General features: G+C 34.5%; 1 protein-coding gene across 15 annotated transcripts in view; it reads left to right on the plus strand.

Annotated features, from left to right (window-relative positions):
* Mettl25 (methyltransferase like 25) overlaps positions 1–27,224 on the plus strand; it is a 94,819-nt gene that overhangs the window by 47,169 nt on the left and 20,426 nt on the right. For 3 of the 15 annotated variants that reach the window (XM_074084053.1, XM_074084056.1, XM_074084057.1), the window contains 3 exons: positions 1,739–1,768; positions 5,504–5,577; positions 24,739–24,832. In XM_074084053.1, the coding sequence (XP_073940154.1) occupies positions 1,739–1,768; positions 5,504–5,577; positions 24,739–24,832 (198 nt within the window). The other 12 variants (XR_012450919.1, XR_012450918.1, XR_012450920.1 and 9 more) reach the window with 12 other exon arrangements.

Raw genomic sequence — 27,224 nt, forward strand, 5'->3', positions numbered from 1 at the left:
GGGCAGCAAACAATACATTATTAAATGATCAGTGGATCACCAAAAAAATAGGGGGGAAATTAAAAATTCCTAGATTCAAGTGAAAATGAGAACACAACTTACTAGAACCTTTGGGACACAAGAAAGGCAGCAGTAATGGGAAAGTTTACCTAGTGACATACCCCAGCCTCAGAAAAACATGAATGAGCAAAATCCAAAGCAGAAGATAGAAATAAATCATAGGGCAGAATTAAAGAACTGGAGACTATAAAAACAGTACAAAGAATGAGTCAAACAAAAAGTTGGTTCTTTGAAAAAATTAACAATATTGACACTCCCTTAGCCAGACTAACCAAAAGTAAGAGAGGAATCACCAAAATAATAAAATAAGAGATAACTAAAGGGATATCTCAGGAAATGCATACTGAATCTTTAGGGAATATTTTGAAAAACTATGTTCTAATAAACTCAATCTAGAAGAAATGAATAAGTTTCTAGACTCCTATGACCTACCAAAATTGAACCGAGAGACTATTAACCACTTAAACAGATCTATAACAAGCAATCAGGGTGGAGTAGTAATAAACAATCTCCCAGAAAAGAAAAGCCCACGGCTGGACAGATTCACTGCTAAATTCTATCAGACCTTCAAAGAAGAATTAATAGCAGTGTTCCTCAAACTATTCCATAAAATAAAAAGGGAAGGAATGCTACTGAACTCATTTATGAAGACCATATTACCCAGTATCCAAACCAGATATACACACATACACACACACACAAAGAAAATTAGACCAGTTTCCTTACATCTGTAGGCATAGATGCAAAACTTCTCCATAGAATACTTGCAAACCGAGGCTAGGGATGGTGTGATGTGTATCTGTAACCTCAGCTACTTGAGAGGTGGAAAGTGGGAGGATTGCGGTTCAAGGCCAGCTGGGCAAAAAAGTCAGCAAGACCCTGTATCAAAAAATAAGCTGGACTCAGTGGTGAACAGCTGTAATCCCAGATACTCATGAGGTGGCGGTAGGACGATTGCAGTCTAAGACCAGCCCAAATAAAAGCACAAGACTCTTGAAAAATAGATCAAAGCAAAAAAGGATTGGACATGTGATTCAAGTAGTAGAATGCTTGTCTAGCAAACATGAAGCTCTGATTTCTAGTCCCAGGACTTCCAAAAAAAATTTTTTTAATAAGCTTTCAACTGTAATCTTTTCATTTTTATTTGTTCAAAGCTGAAATTAGGGGTGGGAATGTAGCTTACTGGTGGGGCATCTGTCCAGCATGCACAAAGCCTTGAGTTTGATCCCCAGTACTGAAAAAACAAAAATAAGGTAAAATTATATTTTCATTGTAAGTTATAAGAAATTTATTGAAATGAAGCATGCAAATATCTGTATGCCTGCATGTATACATAATAGTTTTGGATTTATTTGATTAGCTACACTAAACATGAGTCAGTCTGTGTTATTTCACTTCTTTCCTGTTTTCTAATTCCTTCTGCAATCCAAGAGTGAATGTAATAGGAGTGTGTGTGTTTCTGTATATGACACATATCCATTATGAATTATCCCTAACTTATAAAGCATAATGGTTAACATTCTTGAATGATATTGACAGTTTTAGTTGTATAAACTTACATGTTATCACTTAATCATTTAAATGTCACTTTTACAAATCCTTGTGGAATATGCTTATAAATCTTATGCGATAAGACTAAATATATCAGCAATCTTTGTTTTGTTTTTTCTCCTTAAAGGCATTGGAGCGGGTTGCAGTTGGCCAAGGGGTAAGTGAGTGTTTCATCCAGTTAATGAACAGATAGATTTTCTCAAGCCCTCTTCAACTTGACCTGCTTGTGAACTTAAAACCTGATAGAGTTTAACAAATATCACCTTTAGTTGTCACCACTGCTAATCTATACATGTTCTATATGTGTACTTTAAAATCGAAGTGAACTTTCAGAAAGTAAATTGAGCTTTTTGGAATGTTTCCACATTAACCTCTAAACAGTCTATAACTAATTCTAAAGCATGTTGTTGCTTACTACCAGGCTTTTATGAGCTTAGTTCAAACAAAGGTAAACAAGGTATAACATTCAGTGTAATATTTAACTCTAACCTGCAACATACATCGATTGATAACTTTTTTATTTACTTGATTAGTATTTGTTGTGACACCAAATGCATTGGCAGGTGTGAAAACAAAAATTTACTCTAGCCCCAAGATATCCATACAGTTCTGCTTGTCTTCTACTATAAATTCATGAAGCACACTAAGGATCCTCTCCCCTCCCCTGCCCTGCCTCCAGTTCTGGGGATTGAATCCAGGACCTCAGGCTTGCTAGGCAACACTCTATCTTCTCAAGCCATGCTACCTTAGGCCTTTTGTTTTCATTTTGTTTTTGAGATACAGTGTTACTAACACTACCTAACCTGTTAGAAAAATCCTCCTGCCTCTGCCTGTAGAGTACCTGGCATTACAGGCATGATCCATCATGTCCAGGTAGAGCTTTTTTTTTGAGAGAGAGGGAGCTTTAAAAAGCTTTACACAAGGTAATTCATACTGAACCTAGTTTTAGAAAGCTTTCTTTTGTTTTGTTTTTGTTTTGTTTTGTTTTGTTTTCTTTTGTTTTGTCTTGTTGGCATTAATAATGTCAATTCAAATTTTAAAATATAATTTAAGAATAATAAGAGTAATAATAAATGCCATTTACTGAGTACTTACTCTCAGCCAGAAACATTGGTAAGTACTTTGTGTAGCAATTGTACCCATCTACAAATTAAAAGCTGATGCTTTTGAATGCAGTAGAATTTATTGTTCACGTATGTAGGCTGTTTGTCACCCTGCTTTACTATTCTACATACTGTACTACATAACACCTTAGTTGTTCTCTAGGGGTCTAGGAAAAGAGAGCTTTTATCAACACCCTAATGAGGGGTATTTTTAATTTTTTTTTAATTTTCCAAGTCTTTGCTCATGCATCCACTTAGTCTTCTGAGGTGGATTTCGTACTACACTAACATAGAATATACAAACAATAAAAATTTAATAGTGTGTTCTAGCTCCCTTAATTAATTACAGAGCCCTAACTTCCAGTTCAGTGCCCTTTCCACTTGACCTGTAAAGTACATGCCTAATATGTATGCATTAAGTGTGTATACTTCCTGTTTCCTCCCATTTTTTAGAATGTATTAGAAGTGTTAAGTAGATTTGTCACTTGTGAGGGACAGAAAGTAAACACTGAACCATATCCAGTTTATTTAGTCAGGCACGGGCTGCTAGGAAATGTGATTCATTTCTCGCTCACCCCCATCCGTATTTGCCAGGGTGGAGAGTCTAGTTATTCTAGGAATGTGCATTTGAAGGCATTTCATAACCTCTCTCCCTTTCTCTTAGGAAACAGCTGTAGAGCTCTTATTTGCTCAGCGTAGCTTGGGAATGATGATTTTATTCTGTCCTATGAACTCCATAGCAAGAGTACATTCTCTTGCTAAAATTACTTTTCTGAATATTTTTTGTTGTTTCACAGTCTTTGATAATAGCGTATATTTACTTATAAATTATCTTGATGTCATTTTATATAATTTTCTCTAAAGCATGAGAAGTTTTAAATATTTCAAGGGTTTCATATAAAATGAAAGTTCCTATCTACTATATTTAAACCAACAAAAAGTGAAAAACATTGTAAGCAATTTGTACTACTAACATTTCATTTCATATAATAGTAGGTTTACCAAAATGCCTTAAAGTTCAATAGAATATTTTAAGATTGTGTGTTAATATATAAAATACATTTCAGCATGTTTGTGAGACAAGAAATTTTCAAGGAGTTGAGGGGCAAATGATAAAGTAGAGCTTTTGGTACTGTAGAAAAGTGATACTCAAATGAGAAAAAATATCAAATGGAAAATATGTCTGCAGGTAAGCAATTCTAGATGGAATATTTTGGTGTCATTTTCAAAGGAAGAAAAATTTTCAAATTAGTCAATTTTGTCTAAGGTGAAGGAGTTGGAATTGAGAAGATTTTGTATAGGAATTGTGCTTTCTGATGATTATACATTTTAGTGTAAGTACTCAACTATGTGAATGGGTCTAATTTCAATGAGTAATTTTTGGAATTGTTTTGGGAAATGTGATTTCCTAACAGTCCCTACTGGAATAACCTACCCCATATTCCCACCTTCTAGAGGAGATGTAATTTGTGTTTAGAAAGTGCTGTATTAAGTGCTATACGAAGATGCTATAAATCAGATGTTCCCCAGTGACATCAGTCAGTGGTCAGTGCCATCAGGTAAAGACCCAAGAAGTAACAGTTAACATTCATCTCCCATCCTTTGTAGTGTCAGCATCACAGTGTGGAAACTTGATATTGAATGGGGGTAATATAGTAGATTTTCTGCCTAAGCATACACACAAAATTTATTTTGTGCCAACTCCTATCTGAATTCAAAAATATTTATTCTAGTTAAAAATAGCCATTTTGGACTTCAAAGGAAAATAGAACTTGCAAAAGGCTAACTCAGTAAATGCATAGTGAACTCGATCTTTAAAACTAGATCTCTGATTGGGTAGTTAGTTTCAACTTATTTGACTTCTCAAAAGCATTCTTCATTATTGTTGACCTCCTTTAACCTTTGCTCATTCTTTTTTTTTTCAATAGTGTTTGTGCATGAAAGCTTGGTTATTGCTAACATTATTTTGTGTCAGTTTTTCCAGTGTTATTAAGAGATTGGTGGCTTGGATGGGGTTTTGGTAACTTTTGTAGGTTCAAGAGCACCACTTCTGTTGCCTCACTGAAGTGCTTTTTCTTTGATAAATACTACAGTCCTCTTTTTTAAACTCTGCCTCTTTCAAATTATCATGTTTCATTGAGGTCCTTCTCTTCAGCCATTCCTTCTTTCCTTTCAAAAACCATTGAACTTTAACGGGACACCTCCATCTCTCTTTCCCCTAGACATGCTGTTTTCAATCTGCTCTTACAGTGCTCTACTTTCTCCACTCTGCAATAGCTAGTGTTATAATCATTCAGGCCTCACATATATTTTTTGGAATTTCCTCAATTAGGAAGTGTCTTCTCTTTCTGGGTGTGAATCCTAGTTGATACTATCTCTGTTCCACCTCTGTTAGGACAAGGCCACATTCTCTTCTCTTTAACACATTGTTCCTCACTCTTATAGGCTTCAGGACTGACTGACTAGTCTTAAATTTTTATTTCTACATTTTTAACTGATAAGCTTTCCATTTGGGGGCACCAGCTCATTTTTCATTGATTATGACTTTTCTTCCTCATTCACTACTATTTCTTTTATGCTTTTTTCTGTTTTCTTGTAGAATTACTTTCACAGTGAGATTTAGTCTAATACTTAAACTTATAGTGGAAAAAACTATAAAATCTTCCTCTATGTTTGACAGTAATGTCAGGTTTATAACATTCACCATGGCCCCACATCTCTAGTGTCAACTTGATTTCTGTGGTTTTTTTAAAATTTATTTTGTTTATATATGTCTGCATTTTTTTCAGCTGCCTACTGAATCACTCTTCTATCGTGCTGTTCTTCAGGATATTATTAAAGATTGTTATGGCATCACCAAATGGTATGAAGATTTTATATTCATAAAAATAACTATGTTGGGACTGGGGATATAGCTCAGTTGATAAACAACTAGCTTAGCCTGCTCAAGGCTCTGGGTTTGATTCCCAGCAACCACTAAATAAAGGAATGAATAAATGAATGAATGAATAAGTAACTATGTTATACTGTAAGTGAAGTGATTTTTAGTGATAAGATATATTTATTAAAAGTAACAGTTATTAATCCAAAAAATATTTTAGCTAATGTAAGTAACAAGTATGAAACAACTATATCTTAGGTTAATCAGCATTAATCATGAGACTCTAATGATTCCTTCTTTTTTAGATGTGCTGTTGTATGCTAAAGTAATATATGTAAACCATACTTTAGAACTTTTGAAATATTAAAATGTTAAATGAGTAATTTAGTCAATATATTATATGACTAGGAGTTACTTTTGGAGTGTTTCACAACTACTGTAGTATAAACACTGAACTGATTAGAACAGATATCCTTCATAAACAACCATTATGACCATTCCTATCTCTATAGTATATAGTAGCCCTGCATGTGTTGTTGCTTCTATTTCCCCAGATAATTAATTGCTTATACAGAGAAACAAGGAGTAGGAGAAATTTTCTATAATATTACTTTTGACATTTTCTGTAGATTAAAGAATATACTTGCAATCTTGGCAGATTTCACAAAGGTCCTTTTGCTAATTATAATTTTTTATTGTAATAGCTATTTGGTGTTGTAGAATAACTGTTCAAATTAAAATAGGATGATTCTTTTACTCCTTTAGTTAAAATAGGGTGATTTTTAAGTTCTCAAGAACCAACCTACACTTATTTACAGCAATAGAAGAGATTTTCAGATGAGCTGTTTCTTGGTAAGAAAAACATCTATCTTTTATTGATTGAAATTACTGCATATAAATAACTATACTGTTACTTTCAACTATTATTTCCATGTAAATAACTCCCAAAAAATCATAAATCTTTATCATAATCTCTGTATTCTTTTCCATATATTTACCAGTTCTCTGAAATATCAGAAAATGGGTTCTTCATGTTCTCCTAAAAACCAGCTCCTTCTTTTGAGTTCATCCCCACATGCAAGCCTCATTGAAAAAAGTAATCATAAAACATGCAAATCATGTCTAAATATTGACTTCCTAATGTCATTTTTAAGACCTCAAGTCTGTTCAGACTTGTCTCTATTTTTTTCTAAATGTTTTATCACTTAAAAATTTAACTCCTTCTCTCTCTCTCTCTCTCTCTCTCTCTCTCTGTATATGTATATACATATACATATATATGGTTCCTGGGGCTGGAGGTGTAGCTCAGTAGTAGATTGCTTATCAAGCATGTACAGGCCCTGGGATTCAATCACCAGCACCGCCAAAAGGGTAGAAAAAAGAGCCATCCATATACATTCTTGAAATGACAGAATTATAAAAATTTTGAGATAAGTGGTTCTTAAGGGTAGGGAAAACAGTAGAGTGGGACAGAAAACAGATCTGGCTATAAAACAACAAAATGAGATGATGGAAATGTTATGTATCTTGACTGTATATTAGTGTAAAGATTCTGTATTTTACCATCATGAGAAATCATGAGAAACTACAATAAGGATATGCCTGGTCTTTCTTACCTGTGCATGTGATTTTACAATTATCTTTAAATGTTTAATGAAAACAAACTATATTCAACATGTTCATTTAAATATTGTCAAAGAATCATAACACAAAAACTAACCCACATGAAAATTCTGGAACTGAATAATAAAATAATTGAATAATAAAATGTTCAAAATTAAGGAAAAATGAATGTTTTTTAAAGTATCTTAGAAACAGCTAAAGAGGCTGATGATTTAGCTTATTGGCAGAGCACTTGCCTAGCATGCATGAAGCCCTTGGTTCAATCCCCAGCTGCACAAGAAAAAAAAAAATCTAAGGAAATAATTAGTACATTGATAGGTAAGAAGAAAATCTCCATAAGCAGAAGAATGGAAAATACAAAAGACAGAATTAAGAGATATATGGAAAATATTGAACAGGTTTCACATACATTTTAAATGTCTGAGAAGAAAAGAAGGCAAGATATCTTCAAAGGAACTATAGACTAACTGCTGAATTCTTAGGATAAACAGGTAAAACCAGAAGTGAGCAATACCTTCAGAGTGCTAGAAGACAGTTGCCTACAGTCTAACTTATCATTTAAAAACCTAGATGAAATAAAGACATTTTCAGATAAAAACATCAAATATATAACCAGAAAAAGAAATACTAAAGGATTAAGGCAAAAAGAAAATGATCTCAGATTAAAGTTTTAAGATGCAGGCAGAAATAGCAAATTATTTTTTAAAAAGTAAATATGGACTAAATCTAAATTAAAGTTGATCATGTAAAAATTGTTACAAACGTTATTAGTCCATTCTTTGTTGCAAATAACACAACAGTTATAACAGTTATAAGGGAAAAAAATTTACTTTGGCTATGGTTTTTAAAGTCCATATCTGAGGGGTCACATCTGGTGATGGGCTAATTGCAGCAAAGTTTCAAAATGGTGCTGAGCATCATACGGCAAAATAGGAAGTGTGCTTATGTGTGCTTTTCTGGCCACTCTCTCTTCTTACAGAGTCACTCAGATTCAGTCATGTCGACTTCACTCTATGGACTTATCTAATCCTAATGACCTTCCAAAGGCCCAGCTCAAAATATGAGGGGTTAGGAGGAGGATTGAGGTCTAGGACAGGCCAAGGATAAAAGTAACCCAACCAAAAAGGGCTGGAGACACAGCTTAAAGTGATAAAGTGCAAGGCCCTGAATTTAATTCCCCAGTTCCACCCCCCCAAAAAAATCAAATAAAGTCAAAACCTAGTATAGAATACTGAAGAAAGAATTAGTGAATTAGAAGATGCATGCAAAGGAATTAGAAATTGCGCACAAAGAAAATAGATAAACCAAGTCTGTGCAAAATATAAAAAAGATAGTGAAAGTGTTCAAAGTAAATTTCATTCTGTATACAAAGGAAAAGACTAAAGAAAATTCAGAAAAACAAACAAACAAACCACAGTCAAGAAAAGGCACCCTCTTTGACAAATGATGCTGTGAAAACTGTCTATCTACATGCATAAGACTGAAACTAGGCCTCTGTCTCCCACCCGGTACAAAAAACAACTCCAGCTGGATCAAATATCTTAACATAAGACCTGAAACTTTGAAATTATTACAGAAAACATAGGGAAAACTCTGAACATATAGGCATATATAATTATTTTCTGAATAGGACTCCCAGTTGTCCAGGAAGTAAGAGCAAAAATTAACAAATGAGACTGTATCAAATTTAAAAGTTTCTGCACATCTAAAGAAACAGTTATCATAATCAAGAGACAGCCCACAGACTGGGAGAAAATCTTCACCAGCTACTCAACAGATAAAAGATTAATACTCAGAATATACAAAGAGTTAAAAAAAAAAACTAAACAGCAAAAACACCAAATAATCAAGTTACTAAATGGTCCTGTTAATTGAACAGTTTTCAGAAGAAAAAGAAATAGCTAAAGAAATACTCAACATCCTTAACCATAAAAGAAATGCAAATCAAAACTATAGTAAGATTTCATCTCCCTGTCAGATTGGCAATCATCAAGAAAACAATAAATGCTGGCAAGAACTTGAAGAAAAAGGGACCCTGACTCATTGGTGGGAGTGTAAACTAGTTCAACCACTGTGGAAATCAGTATGGATCCTCAATAAGCTAAAAAGAGACCTACATATGACCTGGCCATACCACTCCTGGGCATGTATCTGAAGGAGTATAAATCAATATACAAGAGAGACATCTGCATCCCTATGTTCATTGCTGCACTATGTATAATAGCCAAGCTGTATAATCAGCCAGGTGCCCAAAAACTGATCATTGAATAAAGCAAGTGTGATACACACACACACACACACACACACACACACTCTCTCTCTCTCTCTCTCTCTCTCTCTCTCTCTCTCTCATAGTGTGTATTATTCAGCCATAAAGAAGAACAAAATTATGCCGTTTGTAGGAAGATGAATAGATCTAGAGATCATCATTTTGAGTGAAGCAAGCCACGCTCAAAAATTCAAACACTGCATGTTCTACTCATATGTGGAAAATAAGTGTAAAATAACAACAATAATAACTAAGTATAAAATAGCAATAATGATAATGAAAATGGAACATGAATGTAAAAGGGGACCATGAGAGGGGATGGAATCATTGAGGGAGGGGGGAATAAAAGATGGTACTGGGAGATGAAGAGGTTTGAAGTATAATTACCTATATATGTGTGATATAGCATAGCAAGTCACACCAAACACTATTTGGGAAGGGGTATAGAAAGGGGGGTAGGGGAATATAGTGGAAGAGGTGAATGTGTTCAGACTACACTGTACACATTTATGAATTTCTCACAGTGCCACTCTTGTCATTTTTAAACCTATAAAATAATAATAGATTCATCAAATGGCAAAATGCCTGTGGAATTTCACATCAAGAGAGCTGTCACTGCACTGACTTAACTGGTTTGCTAGTGAACAGTTATGATATTTATATATAAACAATTATATATGAATAAATGTCTATATATAAATAGACAGGGTAACACCCACGCACAGGAAATCAATGTGAGTCAATGCCCTGTATAGCTATCCTTATCTCAACCAGCAAAACCCCTTGTTCCTTCCTATTATTGCTTATACTCTCTCTACAACAAAATTAGAGATAAGGGCAAAATAGTTTCTGCTGGGTATTGAGGGGGGGAGCGGGAGGGGGTGGAGTGGGTGGTAAGGGAGGGGGTGGGGGCAGGGGGGAGAAATAAACCAAGCCTTGTATGCACATATGAATAATAAAAGAAAAATGAAAAAAAACCAGCAAAGTGTACTTTAAAAAAACCGCTATCCAAAAAATAATGTGTGCTCTCACCATCTCTCTGTAGCAGTGCCCTCTTTTTTGGGGTACAAGATTCTGTTTTTTAAAAAATATGTAATAGCCTATTAAGTCTGTATGCTAAGACAAAAGGTCTAGCATTAGAGAGGAAAAACAATAAAATTGCATTTCCATGATTACTTTTGCTGACACCTCATGTAATTATTTTCTTACCTCCCAATATAAGAGTGAATGTCAGTTGCAGTAAAAGAAATGTTTAATTTTTGAAAACTCCCCTGAACTACAGCAGTACATCAAGGACCAATGTCCCTGGAACTAGAGACCAACTAACTGACCAAGCAGGTAGGTAGACTTGAGCAAGGTTACTACCGTCATGCTGTGAGACTCAAACTCTGGTCTACAGATCCTCTCATTCCCCCATAGCTTGAATTCACTAAATCCATATAGGTTTCACTCTGACCAACTTTCAGAAACAACTCTGACTAAGTTTGCCACTGTACAAAAATCCAGAGAGAAAGATATTAGGCAAAGCCTAGGAAATGTGGTCTCTGAGGTAGAGAAAGAAGTGCTTGTCATATTTGAGAGCAGAAAAGCCACTGTGGCTGGTGAGTTATGATCAGGTAATAAGAGATGTGTAGTAGGCACAATAATGACCTTCAAAGAGACTCTCATTCACCAGAACCTGCAAATGAAAGGCAAAAAGGATTCTGCAAATATGAACGATACAGACCTTGAAAGGGGGAAATTTTCCTGGATCACACAGGTAGATGCAACTTCTGTTTTCCTTTGAAGTCCAAAACAGCTACTTTTATCTGTTTTTTAACTAGAATACTACTGTGCACCTATTAGAATGGCCCACATCCAAAACACCGACGACACTAAATGCTGGCATGGATGTTGAGTGACAGGAATTCTAAATCAATACTGGAGGGAATGTAAAATAGTACAGCCACTTGGGAGTTTGGCATTTTCTTACAAAATTTAATATACTCTTACCTTATAATCAGCAATCACACTCCTTAGAATTTACTCAAAGTGACTGAAAACTTATATCTACACTAAAAACTGCATACAGTTATTTATAGCAGCTCTATCCATAAATGCCAAAAATTGGAAGCAATCAAAATGCCTTTCAGAATATAAACCTAATATAAACACAAGCATTATGAAAAATAGATTACACTAAGGGAAGTTAGTTATAGGACAGAGGGAGGATAAGAGAAGAAAATAAAGAAGGTGAAGGTTGATGTACTTCCTATACAAGAATGAATATAGAATTTTTAAACCTGTTGAAATCAGTAAAAGAAGGGGACTAAGGTAAAAAGGAGAAAAATAGGATGAACCAATTTGGATTATAATACTTATATAGATGGAAATGTCACAAGGAAACCAGTGTGTAGCTATCTTAAACATACAAAATATCAATTTTTTAAATAAAAACATAAAACAGGAGAGCAGAACAGGTTTTGTCTGGGGGATTGGTACCAGTGGGAGGGGAAGATGTGGGGACGTGAGGTAGGAGGGTGAATATAGTGCATATATTGTATACACATGTACGTAAATGGAAAAATGAGATCTGTTGAAACTGTCCCAGGAATAGGGGAATGGGGATAAACGAGAATGATGGAGGGCATGAATTCAACTATGATACATTGTTAAGAACTTTTGTGAATTTTATAATGTACCCACAGCACAACAATAATTTTTTTTAAAAAAAGACAAAACAAGGAAAAGGAAAAAAAAATGCTCTTCTGCAGGAGAATGGATATAGAAACTGAGGTATATCTAAATAATAAAATATTATTTGGTACTAAAATATGAATTATCAAGCCATGAAAAGGCATGGATGAAACTTAAATACATATTACTAAGTTGAAGGCAATCTGAAAAGGCTCCTTTCTATATTATTCCAATTATAAGACACTGAAAGTGTGAATTACAGCTGTATCAATGTGGATGAATCTTAATATAATTTTAACTGAAGTAACAGAGAAATTCCTAATACATGGTTCCATTTATATAATTCAGAAACAAGGAAAACCATATAATTATCTAGGAGTATAAATAGTGGGAAGCAATCAAGAAAAGTGTAAGAACTGGAAACACAAGGAGATTCAGTATCAGTTTCTTATGGGGGGAACAATGGAGTAGGCAGAGCAATGAGACAGAGAAGAGGAAAATCAGTGTACTGGTAATGTATGTCTCCAGCTTGGTGTTGGAGTACAAAGGTTCATTTTATCAATGTCCTTATGTTTGATTCATATTTTATAAATGCTTTATAATTCTGTGTGTTCAATATCACTAAAAGGTTAATCTTTTAATAGACTGGGGGGCAGCTAAGCCACTTTTCCCTACGTCACTTCAGTATAGTAGTAAGAAAAATTAATATAACAGTGATTGAAAGCTTGCCTAAAGTCATATAGCCCAAAGCCTGACTGAGTCAGGATTAGGATTAAATTCATAGTCCAGAAGGGTTTTTATTATCTGATGCTTATTTTTAATGATTAATTATCTTTGAAATTTTTAGCATGAGCTGAATTGCATGACTTTTTTATGTTAACCATGAAAATCAAATTTTATTAGTTTTCTGTTATTCTAACCAAATACAGAAAGCTGGGTACTTATAAAGAATAGAGTTTGTATAGTTCACAGTTCCAGAGGTTCAAGGGCATGTGTCAGTATCAGCTTATCTCTGATAAAGGACTCATGGGGAAATGGCATCCTAGTGGCAGAAGCATTTGCGAGAGAGAGAGAGATCACATGATAAGGCAAGAAGAGCACAGGGGCAGTCACAATAACCCAGTCTCATGAGAACAAACTAAGAGTCCCATGAGAGCAACCTTAATCCCTTCCAAGGGCAGCATCCCCAGTGGCCTCTTCCTACTGGCTCCACCTCTTAAAGGTCCCACTACCTCTCACATCAGCACAAAGGAAACCACACCTCTAATGCCTGAACTCACAAGGGTCAAACTACATAAACCATAGCACAAGGTTTATTTGATTTGGAATGTACAGCCAGCAAGGGCAGTAAAACAAAAAAGGAGATCATTTAGTTACTTCTTTCATGTTTTGTGTAGTTTTCCTTGTTAACTAAAATGAATTGTCTTCAAGTGATGTACTGTTTTGGTTTATTTGTATATAGTTTGTAAAGCCTAAGAGTAGAAGTCGTATTTTTCTTAGATTTTTAAATAACATTTTTACTCCATTAATTATAATTTGGGATTAGTGCTTTTCGCTCAATAATTATTGTTAATTATTATTAAAACTTAATAATTTATAGAAAATTCTTTATTTCATAATTAGTCCTCATTGGGAAACTTTCTAAGGGGAATAAAATAACAAAGGAAAAATTTCATGGGGTCAAAATCGGTTAAAAACTTTTGAAGAAGGCAGAAAAACACACACATGCACATATATATACTTTATTCACTTTGCTTGTTTATTTGCTTTTTGCCTTATGGGGCATCAAATCCAGGGCCTTGCACATGCCAGGCAAGTGCTCTACCCCTGAGCTACATTTCTAGCCCCTTATCCGTTTTATTCATCTCTTTCATAATGAGAACTGTAGACGGCTATGCAAGAAACATATAATTTTTTCTGCTGTAATTATGAATTACCTAGTTTAATTTTTTTTATTTTGGTGTAATCAAATAGGAAAATGAAAACTCAGATTTTTAAAAACTGTCTTAACACAATTACAACTGATTAATCCATAATGTGTGGTCAAGGTGAAATGATTGATCAAAGTCTTTAAAAGTGAAAATTTTATAAAGTTCCCATATTATCTTTTAAGTTTTTCAATATGTATTGGCATATAAAAGACACAAAATGATTAACTTCATGGATATTTTATAATGATGGAGAAACAGAAGTTTGGTACATTCTGTCCTACAAGTACTTGTTCTCATTTAGTTAGTATACATCCACTTGACTATTTCCTAAGATTTCCTACAATAGTGCCATTTCTTTGGAAAGTGCTGTGAGTAAAACCATGCTCTTACAGTTGTATTTTTGGAAAAGCATTGGGTGGTGGTAGTTTGACTTGAGTAGAATTTTAATTAGATTGAGCGCATTCACTTTTATTAAAAAAAGAATACAATTCATTTTTAGCATGCTGACCATGCATTATTCTGAGAGGGACCCCCTTTTAATCTGTGTTTCCCATCACTTATAAAAGGTCATATCACTTTTCTACTTATTGAAAATGTTTGATAATTATTATTCTTTATACCTCCAGCCTAAAATATCCTTGTTGTGGCATTTAAGGTCATTTTTTACCTGTTATTAATAATCTTTCCAAGCCTAATCTTCATCCTCTGCACCCCTCACCAGCTGCCAGTGCACACTGTCCAGTAAACCAAATTATTCATTCCCCATGGAACTAGTTTTGCACCTTGTTTGCTTTGTTGGAACTATTTTATCTATCTGGAATATTCTCTTCTCCATTTCTACTAATCTTTTTTCTCGCAGAACATCTGACAGGAGAAATCTTGAGTAGTCTTTAAAATCAGGTTTAAAAGACATCTCTTATGGCTTGCTCTTCTTCTTGCTATTTTGTTTCCTACCATAGTACTTAAGCTGTGGTTCACTGCTCTTATTAGGTCTCATACTAAATTACTGTGTTTCCACTTTTCTACCAACTTCTGGTCTCCTTGCTGGCCAGATTTCAGAATTAGTAATGAAAAGTCTTCTTTGGACCACATTTTTTCCTTCCAGCTGTCTTATATCTATTCTTTCCTTTACAACAAAACTTGAAAGCACCACCATTTCTGTCCCTTTTCTCTTGAACATGTTCCAGTCAAGTTTTACTTCCATCCCTACAACACATCACCCTTCTCGGGGGCATTAATGGTCCCAGATTGCTAAATACCATGGATAGTTCTCAGGATTCATCTTACTTTGCCTGCCATTAATCTTGTACCCAGTTTATTGCTCTGTATTGAAGTATATTTCTCTCTCACATTCTAGGGAAAGCCCTTATAAGACATTCATCTTTTTTTTTCACTGATTCCTCTCCCTCTTTCAAACTTCTAATTGTTGGAATGTTTTGGTTTTGGCCCACATCTATTACCTACAAGATTTCATCCCATCTTATCACTTTAAATACCATCAGTATGCTAATGAATGCCAAATCTACAGCCCAATTAATGGCAGTCCTGGGCTGGCAAAGTGGGTCAAGTGGTAAGAGTGCCTGCTTAGCAAGTATGAGGCCTTGAGTTCAAACCCAAGTGCCACCAAAAAAGAAAGAAAGAAAAAGAAACAATTAATGGTGGTCTTACTCTTCCAGTTACTCAGACCAGGAATCCTGAAGGTAACTTTGACTATTTACATTCTCTGACTTCTTAACATCCAATCCTTTAGAACCTTTGTGAGCACTCCCTTTAAAATATATCAAAACCATTACCACTTTTCTCCATCCTCAGGGCCACTACCCTGGCCCAAATCACCATTATCTCTTAACTAAATTATTGTGATAACCTCTGAATTCATCTTCCTGCTTCTCTATATACAACAGCCAGAGAAATTCATTAATACTTTTAAGTGAACTGATGTTGAAAATCTTACAATAGCTTCTTGTTATCTCATAAATGAATGTAACATTTTTACTATAACTGCAGAGCATGGTCTGGCTCCTCATTTTGTTTTTTACTTCATTTCTACTCATCTTCTTTTGTTTATGTCTGCAACAGATGCACAGATTCCTTAATGGTCCTTGAAAGTGCCAGAAACACTTCTACATCAGGACCTTTGCATACGATCTGTTCTCTGCCTGGAATGCTTCTCTCTAGATACTCAGCTATTTCTCTTCCTTCAGGTCTTTACTCAAAATCATCATCGCTAGGATATCCACCAGTTATCATCATTCCTTCCTAACATTTCATATCTGCTTTCTGTCCTCTGTCACCAGCTTTTCACCAGCTCTTATTACTAGCTAATATATTACATGTTACACTTGTTTTGTTGAACATTCTCCAATTCAAATGATTTTTTTCTTTTTCTTTGTTTTGTTCACAAGTAATGGAACCAAGTAACCTGACTGCAGAGTATTTTTTTAAAGCTTTTGAAAGAGGATAAATCAGATTTTGATTATTCTATAATGATGTTCTCAGATTGTTGTCCTAAAGAGCAATGGTTTTACTTAAAAAAATACTATCAGAAAAACTTAATAAAGTGAATGCTTCATGTAATATCTTCCTCGGTAAGATTACCAGTGCACATTCATATTTTAAAGATTGAGTTTTGTGAGAGGCAGCAGTGTCAACAGTAAGGGCATTAGCTTACTTAGGAGGCTGAGACAGGAGGATTGCCATTTGGTTGCCAGCCTGGGCAACTTCCCTGAGACCCTGTCTCAAAACACATACACACACGATATTAAAGGAATATTTTAAAAGCATAGGAGCTCTACACTGTCATTTCTAATTCCAGACCCCTCTGTTTAACAGTGTGATCTTGAGCTCATTATTTAACATCTTGTTGCCTCCATTGAGTTCCTGTCTTTAACTGGGATTAGTAATAGCACCTACTTAAAGGTATGCTTTGAAAGTTAAATCAGTATCTGTATTATGCTTAAAACAATGCTTGAAACATAGTGAGGGATTATTACTATTTAAAGAAATATATTTATTTTTGTTAGAACCAGTGTTTATTAATACAGTCTTTCTTCTCCGAAAGTACACATGCACACACACACACACACACACACACACACACACACACACGCACACACACAACTAATTAATATTTTGTATCACTGAGTGTTTTGTGGAATACTCTGAAAAACAGAAAAAATCTTGAAAATAATTTTTTGTGACTAGCCAATCAAATCCAAACAAAAATAAAAAATAAAAGCTCTAATGCTTCTTTTTCTTTACTATCACAAATACTGCTGATAATTACCTATAAACCTAAGGAAAGATTCTTATGAAACACAAATATTTTAAAAACATTAACATTTGCTGTTAGTTGTAATAAACCCAGCATGCTTTAAATCCTGAGAGCATAATGCAACATCATTTCCTTTTAGGGTGACTGATCTTTGCTTTCCTTTTTGTCTTTTATATCATGTCCACTTACTGACAGAATATCCTGTGTCCATAAACATGTAACTATTTTTAACAATTTTTCTAGATTAAGCTATTGTTATGTAAATATTTGTACATGTAGACAGTGTAAATAAATTGTGTTTTTATTATAAATTATTAAGCTATTAAACATGAGTAAAACTATTAGAATGCATCTTTAATTGAGATGGCTGGGTATAGCTTTATAATGCCTTTAATAAATTATTTTGTTTCTTTGATGCTTTAGAGGATCTTAATACTTTGGGAGCAAAGCAACATAGAAATATGAGGGATAGAGAGTTACAGCTTCACTTTATCAGGCTTCTGCAGGAAAAGGACTGTCTGTGTAAAGGGACATGGAAAACAAAATGTGTACACCACAGGGAAGTAGGTTTAAGAAAGTACAGAGTCCAGAAATTGATTTCTTTAAAACCATGACCTATACTGTTCCCCTTTGAAGGTCTTTGCAGACTTCTAACATATACTCATATGAAGACCCCTGCTTTAAATCAGTGTTAAACCCATTGCATTGAATAAGTGCCCACTACATGTTTGTACAAAGAGTAAACAAACCTCTTGTCCAAGCAATAGGTAGAACCAAAATTTAATAATTCACGGTACTTATTTAAAAACTAATACCAAACACATTGACATTACCAAAGTGAATACTACCTAGTCTGTCTGTAGCACCCTACAGTTTACTAATATCCTCTATATGTATTATTTCATTTACATTTTTTTCTTTCTCTGTAAGTAGATGTTCTTTTCATTTCACCTCCGTTTTCTTGAGGAAATTGGGGCTCCAAAAACATGACTTGTTTACAGAGGCTGGAATTTATATCTTTTCATTCCTGCTCTAAATATTTGCTTGATTAAAATTAGAGCATCTCTGAAGCCTATATTTTAAAAAGTTCTTACTGCCAAAGAAACAAAACTTTGGATTGTGGCCTGAATCTTTCTTACCCTGCTGTCATTGCTATGTTACTGGACAATCTATTTTGTGTGAGGCACTGTCCTCTGCTCTTAGGCACTCTCTAGGCATTGTTAATAATCTATGAACCCTTCCATCAAGGAACACAGTCATGATAAGAGTGACAGAGACATAACTATTTAAAAGGTAATTATTTTATTACACATTGTTGGAGGAATGTAACTAAAAAGTCAGAAGAATAAAACCATTATTCTATTTTAGGATGAGTAATTAGGAACTAGTCTAGCACTCTTTATCCCAGCAACAACCACCCACTGTTCACTATATTGCCAATGCTCTCCTGGCTCCATAACTGAGGGATTCATGGTCTAACCAATAGGAGAGTTCATATAGAAAAATCTGTAATTTAAAGGAGAAACATAGAAAATAATCACATATAGCAAAATTTGCCCTTAAATATTCCTCACACTTCCTTGGATCTTGGACTTGGATCACATGACAAGGGGAGAGCACATACAGGAGATAGGTAGAAAACCCAAAACACAAAAGCATTTGATGTCCCCATTGCAGAGGAATTAATACAGAAACCTTAAAGCGACAGAGATTATCATGAGAAGGGGATCAGGAACCAGTGTAAAGATCAGTTAGAGATAAATCAACTTGGGTTGTAACACATTTGTACATGGAAGCAATGCTAGGAATCTTTTTGTATAGCTATCCTTAACTAGCAAAAACACTTTGTCTTCCTTATCATCCTTATGTCTTCTCTTCAACAAAATTAGAGATAAGGACAGAACAGGCTCTGCCTGGAAGCAAGGGGGGAAGGAAGGGAGAGGGTAGAAGAAGGTGGGGGAGGAGGGCAGGAGGGAGAAATGACCCAAACAGTGTATGCACATGTGAATAAATGAATAATAAAATTTTTTTTTAATTCCTCACACTTCCTACAAAGCATAGTACACATGAACGTGGATATAAAGCCCATAAGATTATTTAATATTTAAATTGCCTAATGGCATATTATTTACCTATGTATCATAAAATCCATATATAAACTCTTTTATACTACTTTTGACAGATGAAAATAGAGTAATGAAGCCTGTTAGTTGTTTTAAAAGAGAGGAGGAAGGAAAAGAATTTGATCACAATATATAATGCTTTTAACAGCATACCAAGTAAATATTACTAGATTCACATAAATGCTAATTGGAGTCCTCTGTCCTTTGCAAGGGACAATAAAGGATAATAAGCAGTTTTAAGAGTACAGGATCAGAGGACAGTTTTGGGGATTTTGTTTGCTTGCTTGTTTTTTTCAGAAACAGAAATTTGACCATTTTCATAAGATGAAAGTAAAGATCCAGCAAGTAAGGACAAGTCGAAGATAAAGGGAGAAAAAAGAAATGGCCTTCATATCTCTGATATTATGTATGTTCTTACAGAAAACAGTAATAATAATTATGTAAGTAACTAAATAGAATGATTTGTATTTTCCTTCACACACTTCAACATGAAGTAAGACGAATGAACCTGTGATATTACAAAATGTAACTATCAAAGGCAGACTCTAAATCTAGAAGGATACCAAATGAAGAAGCTGAGGTTGGCACTTAATATTCAAAAGGCTGTTGTATCTATAAGGCACCTAAGAAGATCCTAATGTTATAAACAGTATTCTTATAAAACTCTTAAGAAATGAAAAAATTGTACAGCAAGGTTTCCCCTGAAAGACTGACATTATTGGAAACTAAAACATGCCCCGTGTTCTGTTCATGAGTAATCTTAATCTGTCCCTTTATTTTCCATCTATTAAGTTTTGAGTTTCTAGGGGCTGTCTCCTTTTCTCTTGTTAACTAATAAAATTGCAGTTCTTAATCTTTAAAATTGTAGACCCTTCTAAATCCAGTAAATCAAATACTATCCTTTTCTTACAACTGCAAAAGAATAGATTGCATTTTATGTCATAAATTTTCTTTCCAAATGTCCTTTATGAAAAGATTGCTTTATAAGACACTGAGATTTTAGAGATTGGTAACCTTTAACTTTTCAAATTTCTAAAAGTCCAATTTATTATACTTACTAATGTGCTGATCTGGTAATATTATTAAAATTAACATGTCCGTTTTCTGAAAAATATCCTTTTTTTCTTAAGCTGAAATGTAATCATTAGTTCTTTCAACTTTTCCCATACCATTGGGAGATTATATACATACTCTAGTAGAGTGTCATGGTAATGCTTGCATCTGTTTGCCTTCAACACAAAGGTGGTCATTCTTCATCTGCAGTTTAACATTTTTGCATATGAATTTTATACCTACTGTCCTGGAGATAACAATGACTAGTAAATACCCCAGATTTTAAAGCCAGACATCAGGCAGTTTGCTTAACTTTTTGTTTTATTTTTAAATGAGGCTACTAATAAGATCTAGTCACATGGAGTTGTTATAAAGATTGAGTGAGTTAAGAAACACTGGCATATAATAAATATTAATATTAAATATTCACACATAAATAACAACTGTTTCTATGTATATTGTTTACTTTGCACTTTTCTTTATATATTTGTAGTTCTCACTATATACTTTCAATTATACTGGTATAATTAAGCCTGCCTTTTGTCTATTCGATTATAATGAGTAGATCTGTTTACAATAATAATGTATTTCCCTGTTATCATGTAACAAGATGTGTTTGTTTCTATGAGATGAAGGATTTTTTATTTAATTCATTTATTGAAATTCTGCTGTGTGGCTTCTGTGCTAGTTACTGAAAATATAGGCATGAGAAAAACAGGTAAAAGCTGCTCTTTAGCTGCATAGAGATCTCAAACATTTTTTAAATTCCATGCCTTTGTCAATAAAACATGTGCACAAAAATGAATATTTAATTATTTTAATTTACATGTTTGTACTGGTGTATAGAATGTTCATTACATTAAGAAATGAAATTTAAAATATAAAGTAGATATTAAAATTCTAATATTCTTTTCCCTTTGAGTTTTTTCACCCCCTTTAGAAAATTCACTGGCTTAAATATCAAGAGAGAGGGATAATTAGTAAAACAAGTATATAAAGGAGATATGTTCTGTGCTAGGAGCCAAACTACTTCTGGAATACCAGAGGTGTCCCTAAGGAGGCAGCATTTGAGATAGAATTTGAAAGGAGGAGTTTGTGGTTCCCAAGGAAAAGGGATTGAGAGTGGAATAAATGTTTAAGAATATTGTACATAGCTAAAAGCATAGAGTGTTCATGAAACTGAAAGAATACCAGTGTTGCTGAGGAGGTAGTGTTATAAAATAATGTTGGAGAGGTTGAATGAAAGCCAGATCATACAAATCTTATATTCTATGTAAAGAATTTACACTTAATCTCAAGATTCATGGCATGCTCTTGAAGAATTTGAAAAGGAAAAGTAATATGATCAGTCACCTTTCTAGTTCTAGTTGGGTGATAGTTTTCTTTTATTGTTAAGCATAGGTAATGGTACAGATGAACAAAGGATTTCAAAAAGAGGCTGATGCAGTAAATTATTGCTTAACACACAAAAGTAGTCTTATTATCATGCAGTGAAATTTGATAACAGTGAAAGTATATTCTGAAAAGGAAAAGTAAGACAAGGGCAGGTTAAACTGAAAATGTTTCTCTTATTTTCAAGCAACCTGAAATATAAAGTCCTGGGAATAAACCAGCACCACTTACACTTATATTTTCTCTTTAGCTTAAAGTGATTAGCACTTACTTGCAGATATTTAACTCTGGTTCTTTTCAGGCTAATAAAAAAATTCACAGACTGTATTTCCAGGAATGATCAAAACAACAATAATGACAGTAATAACAAAACAGCCACACCACATCTCTACTGAGCACCTTATGTGTGTTATCTAAGTCCCCACCATGACTCTGCAAGCTAAGCACTATTAATGGCTCATTCTTATGAACAAGGAATCTGTCTGACTGGAAAACACACTCTGTGCTATACTTTACTTCAATGGGTAGTATAAAATCAGAGCCAGAAACTGGGTGCCAGTAGCTCCGCCTGTACTCTTAGCTACTTGGGAGGCTGAGCTCTGGAAGATGTGGCCAGAGTGGTCAAGAAAGTGTGCAAGATCCCATCACAATAGAGAAAAAGCTGGTCATGGTGGTGTGCACCTGCCATTCAGCAACTATGGGAAGTATGAAATAATAAAATTGTTCTCTAAGCTGCCTTGGGCAAAAAGAAAGACCCTATCTCCAAAATAATCAGAGAAAAAGCGAGAGAGAGAGACTGAAGTGTGGCTCAAACTAGAGTGCCTGCCTAGCAAGCATGAAGCCCTGAGTTCAAACCCCAATACCACCAAACAATAAGAACCAGAAACACATGGCATATTTTCCTGACTATATAATTAATTTAGTGTTCTGTGATACATAAGCTGTATATATATATACATATATGTATATAGAGAGAGAATATGATGACAAGATATACAACTACTTGTAGAATCTGAAAATGACACAACTCTATAAAAAGATGTTTTTTGCTTCTGGAAACCTATACCTATTCAAATGACTATTAATTCAAGGCAGTGATAAAATAACAAAGGAATGGAAGGATAATAAGAGCTGAAGAAATTCAAACTGAGAAAGATTAGTCAGTCACTTTACTAAAAAGAGCATGTGAACTTGAACTTTGTCATAAGGGATGATTCTAATTCAATCAAGCCAAAGCGTGAAGAATCTTTAATCCATTAAGAGGTGACTTCATGAGCAAACACACCATGGTAAAAATATGGAGGACAATCTAAATCAAAGAATAGACTTATCTAAGGAGAGAAAAATAAGTAGTGAGATATGGGAGGAGGAGAAAATGGTGATAAATGTGTGTCCTGATTGCTTAAATAAGGATTCTCAATTTTAAAACAAGAGCAAGGAAATGGCAAAGTAAAAAATGTCCTAAAAATGTTACTTCACTCCTCCTACCAGTGGTAGTCAAATTTGAACTCAGGGCCTCATGCTTGTTAGGCAGGCACTCTATCACTTGAGCCATGCCCCCAGCCCTCTTTACGTTAAGTTACTGTTCATATAGGATCTTGCATTTTTTCCTGAGACTGCTTTTCAATCATGATCCTCCTGTCTACATCTCCTTCATAAAAGGGATTGTATGTATGTACCCTTATGATGACTGACTGACTTGTTGAGATGGGGGTTTCGCTAACTATTTGTCCAGATTGGCCTCAAATTGTGATCCTCCCTGATCTTCACCTCCCAGGTAGATGGGATTAGCTACCTACTCTAATGACATGAGCCACCACACCAGGCCAAAATATCACTTCTTTAAAAAAGAATATGTAAACAGAAATGATGAAGGCTGGTTGGCAGAGTGGCTCAAGAGTGCCTGCTTAGCAAGCATGAGGTCCTGAGTTCAAACCCCATTTCCACCAAAAAAAAGAAGACTTCAGTCAGAGGGAGGTCTTAGAAAATAGTTGAAATTATCAGGGTAAGATATAATAAGAAGTAGAATTGAGGCCACTGTCTTGAAATGTAGTTGAAGTAATATGAGAGATATTTGAAAGGAAGAATTGATAGAATGTAGTATCTCACTAATCATAGGGATTAATGTTTATCCTACCAAGGATAAGTTAGGCCTTATTTGCTGTTTTTCACAGCATGTGATTTTTTTTTTTTACATTTCTGATTTTTACATTATGTCTAAATTACAACCAAGTTGTAAAATGTAATAGTTTGTATTATTTAAATTCAAAAACCATTCCATGATACTTTGTTTAAACTATAATGAAAATATGCAAGGCATAATATGTTATTAAGTCAGACACAACACAGCATATGGTGCTTATCAGTGGCTGGCATTGAAGAAGTTCTCTTTGCATAGTTTTTAAATTATTGCCATTATTAGCAGGTGTTGCAATGAAATGTATACTATCATGTTAACAAGTAATGCTAAAATGTGCTTTGTAGCACAGTTGAAATTTTAGAAAGATCCATTAGTTCCTTTTTAAAATGAGACTTTTGAATACTATAGATTTAAAGCTTCTTTCTCATAGTGTTGTTTTCATAGTATTTTCTTCCACTACTTATGTTGTAAGAATTCTAAGAAGCAGATTCTGAATACATTGTCAACTTAAAACTGTTCACAAAAGTATTACCACATTTTGATTACATTCCGATCTTGTGTCATATACACAGAAGATATTTTGAAATATTTCATGTCTGAATTTAAAACCATATGTAATTTAAATTAGAGAAACTAAAGAATCACTCAATTTGGTTTTGCAGCGATCAGCATGTTGGAAAAATATATTCCAAATGTTCTTCCTTCCTGGATTATGTCAGAAAGTCTCTAAAGAAGCTTGGATTAGATGAGTGCAAGGTCAGTATGTGATTACCTAGTATTTTCACTAAAGATAGAAGTTCTATGGAATAATGAATTGAAATAATACAAAATAATCTGCCTTCTATTTTTTCCCACTTGTAAAAATGTCTAAATTATATTGAAGCCAAACCTACATTATCTTTATTCCAGTTCATCTTTCCTGTCAATGTAGTTTGTTATTGTGTACCTCCAGAAAGATTCCACTGTTAGATTTGTTGAGTTTTAAATTTGCCATTTCACAAATCAAAATAAGGTTTAAAAGCAAGACAGTAGGATTCCAAGATGGCGGCTAGAGGGAGGAAGCAGAAAGCGAGCCTCCTATAGTGAAATCTTGCAGAGACTCTGGAGACACACTTTGCAGGCATAATCACTGAGAAGAGGCAAAACGTTGACCCCTCCACACCTCCAGCCGGCACAGAGAATCTCCACTTCACATTAAACGGAGAAACAAGGAGGGCCACCAGTCACCCGTGCCCAGATGGCTTGGGAAGATGCAGACAAGCTTACTGTTGATTAGTACACTAACGCTCCCTGTTTATACCTTTGAAACTTTCTTGTCTGATTCCCTGTTCTGTTCTCTCCTTCTTGTCTGTTTGTTTTTCTCTTTTCTTTAACTTCTTGCTTTCCATCTCCTCTCACCCTTCCATTCTAAATATTACCATTGTTATTATTACAAGCTAGGAAATACTTAATTGCACATAGTACAGGGACAGTAACAACACCAAAGACAATGACGGGAAGACAGAAAAAACAAGGAAACCAGTTTCCCCACAGCAAAAAATTAGTACAAGAACCAGAGGGGAATGAAGAAAACAGATACTAAGATCCAGACTCCAACAAAATGAAGATAAACTATGCCAAAGGACCCAATGAAGCCCACGAGAATAATTTAAAAGAAGACTTACTACAGTACTCAATGAGAATCATATAGAGATGATACTGGATAGGGTCAACCAAAGTGTACAGGAGGCCCTCAAGAAAGTCCAAGACAACAAAAATAGAGAATTTGAAAAAGAAAAAGAAAAAATAAAGGAACCCATAGAAGCACTGTATAAACACCAAAGTGAAACAGAACACGATGAATAAACAGATAAATGAACTCAGGACAAAAATAAACAACATTAAAGAGGAAACCAGCCAGGATATGGAAAACCTCAGAAAAAAGAATGAAACAGAACTGCAAAACATAACAGAAGGCCAATCCAGCAGAATAGAACAAACAGAAGACAGAATCTCAGAACTTGAAGATGAAATGGTAATTAAAGGAAAAACTGAATAACTATTAATTAAACAACTCAAGACCTGTGAAAAGAAAATGCAAGAACTCACCGACTCCATCAAAAGACCAAACTTGAGAATCATGGGCATCGAAGAAGGAGAAGAGGTGCAAGCGAAGGGAATGCATAATATATTCAACAATATAGTAATGGAAAATTTCCCAAACCTAGAGAAAGATATTTCCATACAGATGCAAGAGACTTCCAGGACACCAAACAGACCAGATCAAAACAGAACTACCCCACGTCATATCATCATTAAAACAACAAGTTCAGAAACTAGGGAAAGAATATTGAAGGCTGTAAGAGAGAAAAAACAAGTAACATGCAAAGGTAAACCCATCAAAATCACAGCAGACTTCTCAACAGAAACATTAAAAGCAAGAAGAGCGTAGGGTGAGATCTTCCGGGCACTGAATGAAAATAACTTCAACCCCAAGATACTCTACCAGCAAAACTATCATTCAAAATAGATGGAGCAATAAAAGTCTTCCATGATAAGCAGAAACTAAAACAATATGTGACCACAAAGCCACCACTATAAAAGATTCTGCAAGGGATTCTGCACACAGAAAGTGAAACCCAACTTAACCATGAAAAGGCAGGCAGCACCAAACCACAGGATAAGAAAAAGCAAGACAGTAGAGAGTAACCTCAACTTAGGTACACACAATAAAACCTTCAAACAACTAACACAACTAAATGACAGGAATCACCACATACCTATCAGTACTAACACTTAATGTTAATGGACTTAATTCATCCATCAAAAGGCACCACTTGACGAAATGGATTAAAGGGGAAGATCCAACAATTTGTTGCTTACAGGAGACCCATCTCACTGACAGAAATAAGCATAGGCTTAGGATGAAAGGCTGAAAGAAGATTTACGAAGACAATGGCCCCTGAAAACATGCAGGAGTAGCAATACTTATCTCTGACAAAGTAGACTTCAAATCTACATTGATCAAATGAGATAAAGAAGAACATTCCATACTAATAAAAGGGGAAATAGACCAAAAGGAAATAATAATCATCAACCTGTATGCACCCAATGTCAACGCACCCAATTTCATCAAACATACCCTGAAAGACATAAAGCATATATAAAC

This window comes from Castor canadensis, chromosome 8 (genome assembly GCF_047511655.1).
Source record: "Castor canadensis chromosome 8, mCasCan1.hap1v2, whole genome shotgun sequence".
NCBI lineage: Eukaryota > Metazoa > Chordata > Mammalia > Rodentia > Castoridae > Castor > Castor canadensis.